Genomic DNA, 9261 nt, shown 5'->3' on the forward strand with positions numbered 1-9261 from the left:
CCCCACTCAACCCTGTAAAGTTGGCGTCTGGGAGCAGAAGCGTGCCAGCAGTGAGAACTCCACTCTGTCGATGACAGGCATTTTGTCCTGCCCTCCTGCAGACGGGAAGCCGTACCAGGAAACTGACCGTGCGCCAAGCCGACAAGCCAGTTCAGAGAGCCAGACCCAGCCAGAACCCGCTCAGAGCGCCGGTTCCCCAGCCAGGGACTTGCAGGGACACAGCCGCACCTGTGGGACCTGGAGCCGGCCTGCAGCTGGTGATGACGCCTTCAGGTCATCTGTGCTAGGCACAAGCCCTTTGATAGAAAAAATGATATTTATATATACCCGATCTCGAGGCTCAGGGGCTTGGGCACATCCTTGGAGGCGCGCCCAGAAAGCTCAGTTCCTGAGCTGCAACTGTTCTTATGTGTGAATCCCTGGTGGAGGCCGCTCTAAGGACTCTGCATGCTGGGGCACTTGAGCATTTGGAAAGGGTCCAGACTTTCTCCCCTAAATGTGGTGCTTTTTAGTCTTTAGGACTGGACGCCCCAGGCAGGGTCTCTCGGTAGAACACACACACACCCACACACACACACACACACACACACACACACACACACCATTTCCTGGCTCAGGCTACCTGTCTCCACAGCAGCTCTGGGAACAGGTAGAAACACAGTCACATGGCAACCGAGGAAATGGATCTCCTAACCTGAGCTTCATGCAGATGTGGAACCTGGCTGAGGCTGGGCAAGAGTTCTAGGACCACATCACGTGTCAGACCTCGGAGTCGGCCTCCCCCGGCACTGTGTGCCACAGCCTCTCCTTCTGGGCGTGCCCCTCCCCGTTCCTGCCAGTGGCTCCCGGGAGCAGGGAAAAGAAGAAAGGTGTGAGCTGTGGCCACACGGGGTCCTGCAGGGACCTGGGATGGGGCCAGATCCCAACACGGATGAGACTGGCTCTCGGTGCCATGGTGGGTCCCTCACAGCCTGAAAATCATATGTGTGTACCAGTCTGACACCCACCCCACCTCACAGCCCCCCATTCCTGCCACCTTGATCCTGGTGGGATCCAAACTCAAACTTGTCCTCCACTGGACACCCCACAGGAGCCTAACCGCACGGAGTTGAGCCCACGGCATGCTAGAGCTCACAGAACAGTCAGGAGCGCGCTGACACAGGCAGAGAGAAGGGCCTCTGGTCTGTGCTCATGGGAAGCCGGTCTTATCCTGCCCGAAGGTGACTGATGGAGAGGCTCTGACCTCAGTGCTCACCTGCAGTAGACAGGGTGGCCCCAAGGGCCCTTTGCAGGTGTGACTTCCTATTCTTGCTACAAAGCAGCACAAAGTGACAGCTGGCCGTTTATTGAGCACGTATCACGAGCTATTAACATGCCAAGAGCTTTACAGGCTTCATCCATCCAATGTACCTCTGAGTGCCCTAGGAGATGGCACTATTGTTATCTTCATTGTACACAGAAGAGAACCAGAGAGATCAATTAACATGCTACAGGTCACACAGGTAGCAAGTGGAAGAGCCCAGACTTGAACCCAGACAGCCAGACTCTGACCTCCATGCGGTAATCATGCACACAGCCAGCGTGGCTCTCTGAGCTGGTCCCCCTTCCGGCCCAGGCTGGCTCCATGCTTGTGACCACCCTCCATTCTGCGCTCCCAACGCACACTGGGCGTCCCTCGCCATTGCAGGTCACACAGGTAGCAAGTGGAAAAGCCGGGACTTGAACCCAGACAGCCAGACTCCGACCTCCATGCGGTAATCATGAGGCTAGCCTGCCAGCACACAGCCAGCGTGGCTCTCTGAGCTGGTCCCCCTTCCGGCCCAGGCTGGCTCCATGCTTGTGACCACCCTCCATTCTGCGCTCCCAACGCACACTGGGCGTCCCTCGCCATTCAGAGCCCCTCTCACTCTATCACTTAGCAGCCAGAAGGTCCGTTCTAGCCACATGCCAGCCCGGGCCAAGCAGCTTCCATCGCACTCCATTCAGGAAGAGGGTGGCAGCTGAGTAAAGCTGGTGGGGAGGGGGAGGGCTGTATTGTTGGAGGTGTTTTTAATTCAACTAGCTGAGCCTAGCCCTTTATTAAATAAGTGCTTTAGAAACAAAAACAAAATAAAGGCCGGCTCCCAGAGCTCCTGAGGGAGTGGCTTTGTTCAGAGCAGCAGATCCTGGGCATGAGAGGAAGAGCAGGACTCAGCCTGTCAGTCGAAACTCCAGGAGCTTGGCTTCCACCGTGCCCAGCCACCGCGGGCGCCTGGAGGACAGCGCCTGCCAGGCAACCCTGATGCAGAAAGGCAGAGTCTGGGACAGACAGGGAGGGACGGGGACGGAGGGAGAATGGAGAGCAGGGTGGGGCCAGAGGAGCAGCAGAGGCTGTTTGATCGGCACCTGTCCTTTCTCTCGGCAGCAGCAGTGAGGAGAGCCCCAAGAAGGACACCGAGCCGTGGAGCGGCCCCTGCGCCCCAGAGCTGAAGGGCGGCAGGGCCATGTCTCCCCCAGAACTCTGTGTGCTGGGCCACGGGCTGCACCGGGAGGCCAGCGCTGGCCGCACGCAGGACAAGCCCCAGCGGAAGGAAGTGGCCTGACAGGCTGGCCAATGGAGTCACACTGACACCAGTCACCCCGAAGGCAAAGAGAAGAGTGACAGCCGAGTGTCAGGCTGCCCCTGGATGGTGGGCCAACCAGCTCCTCCGGGGGTGTCCTGGGAAGGCCTGGGAGTGCCCCGTCCCATGGGTCTGCTAAGTCATGAACAAGCACTGCTTTCAGTCCCTGCTCCTGGGTTCTCTTGAAATCCAAAAGTTAACTGTAACTCTGGATCCCACAGGACACTCGTAATCCTTCCATCACTGGCCGTCATTTAGGGAGGAATGTATTTACGCTAGATGGCAGGTGTTTTACCTGAGTCCGCTCTCTGAAACCGTCTTATCCTCACCACAATAAATGAAGCAGATAGCATGTTCCCGGTTTTGCAGGTCAGAAAACCCAATGCACCCCTCACCCAGTGACTTCCCTGAGGTCACACAGCAAAACTATGAACGGGTGTGGGGGCCTGGAATCTATTGCCTCCCATTACATCTCATTGCTCATGAGCATCCCGTCACTCCATCCGCCTAAAGCAGATCTCGTCGTGCAAATGGTGGGAAAGCTCTGCTTTTTAAGCTCAGCAGTCACGTCCCCAATATGAGCGTTGTTTAGAAGCTGGTTGCTCCAGAAATGAGAAGACTGAGGTGGAATTAAAGTACACAGTCCCACCCCCGTTTCTCTCCCCCAGCTCAGCACCAAAGCCCTAACTGCAAAGCTTCCAGCCCATTGGAGCAGCCACATCGCCTCTCACAGACATCTCAAACGCTCCACCCTATGCATCCGCATGCCTCTCAGAGTGCGTGGGCACGACCACGCCGTCCAAACAAGGCAGCCTGTTCTCCAAGCCCCGTGGGGCCTGGGCTCGGGGGGATGTGGAGGTAAGGTCTCGCATGCACATGAGGTCTCCCCCAGGGTCTTCTTGGCCACCTTTACCTGGGTCACCTGCAGAACTTCTGCTGCAGTTGAAATGGAAGTGAAGAACGGTCATTTGTGCCAAAAACCTGCTTCTGCCAACAAGCTAGATATTTGCTGCGGATCTTGGAATTTTTTCCATTGGAGGCTGTGGAGTGCTTTCTATTTAGGAAAGAATTTGCAGTAATTGGGTGACTCAATGCCGGCTCAGTGGGTTGTCACAAGACAAGAATTCTCACCCACGGGGTACAGCTAAGAGGCAACCCTCCAGTTCTGCTGCAAAGCTGACTTTTTAAGCTTGGGGAAATTATAGACTTCAAGTCCTCTTTTTTTTTTAAGAGAGAGAGAAAGAGAGAGAAAAACATTGATGTGAGAGCATACTACCTATTGGCTGCCTCCTACACACCCTTTTACCTTCTACCAGGGATCAAGCCCACAACCCGGGCATGTGTCCTGACTGGGAATCAAACCCACAACCTTTCGATGCATAATATGACGCCCAACCAACTGAGCCACACCAGCCAGGGCTCAAGTCCTTTCTTGTTGAAACAGATCATGACTCAAGAACATGTTAAACTGGGTCCTGGGGACTAAGCTATGACCTCGGGGTCGGCCGTGAGTCCGAGTAAATGAATCTTACCTTGACTTGTCCAGTGATTAAAATAGGGGTGACAGGGATCAACTCTTCAAAGGCGCCCAGGAACAGTGATTGAACTACCAAGAGGGGCCACAACCGACCCCCCTCTTAGGAATGTCTGTGCCGCCCCGCCCAGCTCATGCAGCTCACGCTTTCTTTGTAGCCCTAATCCTCTGGGCAGAGCTCGGGCAGCAGGGCAGGTCCTGGGGCCCAGCCACACCCCTGAGCATGTGGGTGGACCCTGGGAACTGCCTGGGCTACAGGAAATGGGAGGAAGTCCAGCTGCCAGGCGGGGCAGGGCTGAGGTAAACGTGTGAGAACATCAGGTCTAGGAAACTTGCTTGATATAAGGCTGGGCAGTCTAACTGCAGCACCAGGCCTGCAGCCAGGTAACGAGGCAGGGGTGGGGGCTGACCGTGTGGAGAGACCCAGCTCCCAGGCCAGAGGACTGGACAGGAAGTGGAGCCCGCCCTGTGCCAGGCTTTAGGGGCAGGACTCCCCGAGGTCTGAAGAAACAGAGCAGAACCCCAGCTGCAGGGAGACTGGACAGGGACATGGCTGGGGATACAACGTGCAGGCAATAAAAAGTTTAGTGACTAGCACCAGGATAGAAGCGGGAGCCAGGCCCACAGAAAGGAGGAGTCTGCCTGTCCAACGCCTCCCGCCCCACCCCCACCCCCTGGCCCTGGAAAGGGCCTTGTCTTAGAGGTTTGGGACTGGCCTGAGTACCTGGCTGCCGCGACGGGAGCTACAGGTGGGCAGCCGGGAGCCGGGCAGCGTGTTATACCATGGAGGGGTCAGCATCAGAGAGAACGCCCTGGAAGAGTCTGGAATGACCCGTTGCTGGCCTCCATCCTTGTGCCTGGCGGAGGCTCTCTGAGATGAAGGGCTGCCCCTCCCCCGAGCTAGGCTGGTAAGCTGCAGCCAACACCCACGCTTCGAGCTGCGGGCAGCATTCCTGCCATCAGCCGTGGAGCAGGTCATGCTCCTCACCCTCTGCAATTCCTGAGCACCCACTTGTGCCAGGACAGTGCTGGGCGCTGCAATGTGTCCCCATGTGTGGTGTAATGAGAGGTCCCAGAAGCCAGGCTCAGGCAGCGGGGACAACGAGCTCAGTAGACGTCATGTTGCCCAAGGACCCAAAGGCTTCAAGAATCCCCAGTCAGCTTCCCTGGGGCGTATGAGGAGGGGGTGCCAAGGCCCAGGGGCTGCGGGGCAGTAAAGGTCAAAGGAGAAGCAGGATCAAGCTGGCACAGGAGAAGATGGGTCAAAGATGTGCTTTTTGGGCCACCATCCCAACTCCCAGAGTTAGCCCAAATCATTTGCGAATTAGACTCTGAACAAAAGAACTTAAATCTACCACAACGGACCGCTTGTGTGGGTGGCATCAGCTCGGTTTTGAGCCTCCTGGAGACCAGGCCTTCCTTTGGTCAAACCCATGCCTTGGCTTCTGCTTTGGAGAGCACAGCTGGTGGCCAGGAGGACAAGCCCAGTCCCACAGCTTCTCAAGTGGGTCACTCTTACCCGCCCCTCAAGAACCTCAGCCTTGCTGGGCCCAGTCCACTTCTGTGCTCAAGGGAAATGGGAGGGCAGGTTTTGGGTTTTGTTTTGTCTTTTTAAATTAATTAAGGCATGGACCCAACCCTTCGGGGACTCAACAGTCTGCACCTTTTCTTCACAGAGTTGGAAACCAAGAAGGAACGTTGTTTATAAAGACAACAGGGAGCCCAGCACAGGAGAGTAATTTAAGGGGTACATAATACACCCCTATTCTTATTTGGGCCAGCTCCTTTCGGGGGTGTATGAACCCCTTCCTCCTCCACACCCATGAAGACCCCCTCTCCTCCTCCCCTCCTCCTCCACACCCATAGTGACCCCTCTCCTCCTCCCCCTCCTCCTCCACACCCACGAAGACCCCCTCTCCTCCTCCCCCTCCTCCTCCGCACCAGGAAGACCCCCGAGCTGGGGAGAGGGAGGCCCTCAGCCAGCTCTCCATGAACACGTCGGTCGCACAGCAGACAGTTCAGCCCCGGGGGAAGCACATTTCCCAGTTCCGTTAGAAGGACTCCTGAGGGGAACAAGCAAATATCATATTCTGGCGGAGCAGTGACAGCTCTTTGCAAGTACAAATACAGTCTTGAAAATGAACTGCAACTTCCCTCCACAGCGTGGGTCTGAGCGGTCGTTTACTATAAGCAGCATCTATTTTCCTTCCTCACATCCTACCCCCAGATCAGAACCTAAAATGGCCCACGTGGCTAGAGTGCAGAGCAGGCGGAGCAGACTTTTCTTTCACTATGAAGAGCGTATGTTTGGCAAGATGTGCCTCATAAAGCCTACCCCGCGAAGGAAAGGGATTTTGAGAAATACATTCTTTTTTCTAAAAATAAACCAGTGTTTGGCATGTATCAGGGGAGCCGGTGCAGTGAATGGTAAATGTCAACACGTTCGTCAATTGATCATCTGGTGGACGGCCTACAGGCTGCCAGCACCCACCCCATCTTCCAAGGCGAGCCTTTCAGAGACAGCCCATTAGTCAGTAGCCCCACGTCAAAGGCTCCGTGGAACTGCCATAAAGTCGTGTTCTGAGCCTGTATTAGCCCACGTTACACTGGGCTGTGCTTGACTCCCCAGCCCTACCTGCACCTTCGGTAAGAGCATCTCAGGTAAGTAGGACTTCTGGCCACACACACAACCAAGCCAAGAGTGGTGGCTCAGCTCAAACCCACCCTGGCTCCCAGGCCAATCTATATTCCCCACCACTGGCCTTCCATTAGCCTCATTCTTTTGGGGGTTTTTTAAATATATTTTTGTTTATTTCCGAGAGGAAGGGAAAAAGGAGAGACACATCAGTGATGAGAGAGAATCATCGATCAGCTGCCTTCTGCATGCCCCACACTGGGGATTGAGCCCGGACATGTGCCCTGACCAGGAATCGAACTATGACCTCCTAGTTCATAGGTTGACGCTCAACCACTGAGCCACATCAGCCAGGCCCATTAGCCTCAGTCTTGCTGGCACTGACTTCGCCAGACCCCCGGCCTATCGCCCAGAGCCCAGGGTGCCTGGGGTGAGATTTAAACCTGAAATAATGAAGGAAAACAGGACCAGGCAAAGCATTCTTGTTTGCTTTTCAGCTGTTTCCAGTTGTTTTAAATAGCTTCACAGAGCATAGGGGACGGGAAGCTTGGGGTTTGAAAGTGTACTTGGAAGACAGGCCAGGAACACAGGGAGTCAGGACAATGACCTTGAACTTAACCTCTGCCTTCGAAATCCCTGCCAGACTCTGTCCCTGAGCCCCTACACTTCTGCTAAGTTCTAGGATCTTGACAAGCAGAAAATTCAATCTCCTGACCAAACCCCAAAAGTTTGCTCAGACTCCAGCAAACAAAACCAATGACATGATGTAAAAATAAGCAAACACTTAAAATCAGCCTCCAGAGCATCTTTGATGGCTCCCAGTCCAGCAGGCCTTTAACCCGGTTCAGAGGGAACCAACCAAGGGCCGGTGGAGGCCATGAAGCCCCCACTGGGACCACAATTAGGTGAGAAGTGCTCACACTGGGGCTAAATTACCCAAAATCACACTTAAGCTGCCTATTAAAACCCAAACCCCAGTGTGCTGCGCACGCTCACCCCAGGGCATTTTGGGGAGGGAAGGGGCGGCCTAGTTACACCTGGCAACGTGGGCAAGATGGGAAAGTGGCCTCCTACCTGGGGCACCCACAGGGTTTAGAAACACAGAGGTGAGTCGATTGGGGGCTTCCTGGCCTGCTGTGGGGCTATCTCCCCAAAAGAGGCTCAGAACAGTGGCACTCCGCCCGGCGTCAGGTGGGGCCTCAGTGCCGACCCTGTGACCTGCCCCAGAGTGTTGCCGTGGGTCTGGGCTCCTTGACTGGGACCATATTGCCCTTGTGTTTGAGGTGATGCCCTGAGCCCTAATTCTTCCTGGTCACACCACTGTCAGCCTGCCACCCGCCCTCGTCAAGGCAGAGCCACTCCTCCTGTGTCCAGAGACCAAGCCCCGGACGGCCCCCTCTCACCTCCAGGACACCATTTCTCTGATGGCCCCTCTCACCTCCAGGACGCCATTTCTCTGATGGCCCCCTCTCACCTCCGGGACGCCATTTCTCTGGCCACTCCATCAGTGGGCAGCACCTTCCCTGCTTCCTCGCGTCCTGGCCCATCCTGATCCAACACACCCTCCGGCTTCGAGATCCAGCCCAACTGGAGGAACCTGAGTGATTCCAGAGCCTCTGAGTGATTCCACGTGGCCCCTACATACCGCGTGGAGCCGGAGGCTCCGCCCAGTGCTTCCACTGATGCGTTTCAAGTGCAAACGCACCATCTACTTCAGAAGGAGCCAGAAGGGCACTTCCAGGGAGGGCGCTTAGGAATGCCGATGTCACACTCTCCTTGCCTCTCCCTGAGCTGGACAGATGTCATGAGCAGGCTCCCATAGGACCCACCGACGCTGCACAGAGAGTTTGCAAGGCAGAAGCACAGTGTCCCCCCGACCCCCGGAGCTGTTTGTTACACTCACCTCCAGTCAGGCCACTGGCCCATGGACTGAAACGGAATGACCGACTCAGGGTCCCAGGACTGGAGTGGGGTTTGTCCAGCTGTTCAAACACTGGGGGGCTACACCCCGAAATGGCCTGCGCCATGTGGGCCTGTGCTGCACTTTTTCTCCCTCGTTCTCTGTCCCGGTATCATCCACAGCCCGTTTTGCTGTGCCCATGTTTTGTTCTGTGTGCCACAAACCTAGTTACTGAAAAATTCTCTGAGGTTAAAAGAGTGGAAGATAAGAAAACCTTAGAAAAATAAGTCGTTCTTTTATTTCTACTGCAAAATACACTATGTACAACTGGAACGCTAAGGGAAGCAGACCAGGAGATGATGCCATCATAAACATAAAATAAGATAAAAAATAACGATTGCGTATTTCAGATCTGCCTCTAACCCAGCTGGCAGGGCCGGTGGCTGTGGGTGCCATCCCTCCGTCGGTGACCGGGGCTGCCTCACCGGGACTCCGTGGCCAAGAGCTCCTGGAGGGTCTGGAGGACATGCTGTGGCTGGCCGGCGGCCAGGTCCTGCAGCCGGGAGCCCAGGTGCTGCTGGAGGCACCGGCA

General features: G+C 55.7%; 1 protein-coding gene across 1 annotated transcript in view; it reads left to right on the top strand.

Moving 5' to 3' along the window:
* The window catches only part of LOC102263687 (chromosome unknown open reading frame, human C2orf71), a 9190-nt gene extending 6238 nt beyond the window's left edge, over positions 1–2952 (top strand). Inside the window, exon 2 of the mRNA XM_005861424.2 lies at positions 2405–2952. Within this exon, the coding sequence (XP_005861486.1) occupies positions 2405–2582 (178 nt within the window). The 3' untranslated portion in view covers positions 2583–2952. The remainder of the gene's footprint in view (positions 1–2404) is intronic.
* Positions 2953–9261: the final 6309 nt, after the last annotated feature.

Source organism: Myotis brandtii, unplaced genomic scaffold, assembly GCF_000412655.1.
Source record: "Myotis brandtii unplaced genomic scaffold, ASM41265v1 scaffold1501, whole genome shotgun sequence".
Lineage (NCBI taxonomy): Eukaryota > Metazoa > Chordata > Mammalia > Chiroptera > Vespertilionidae > Myotis > Myotis brandtii.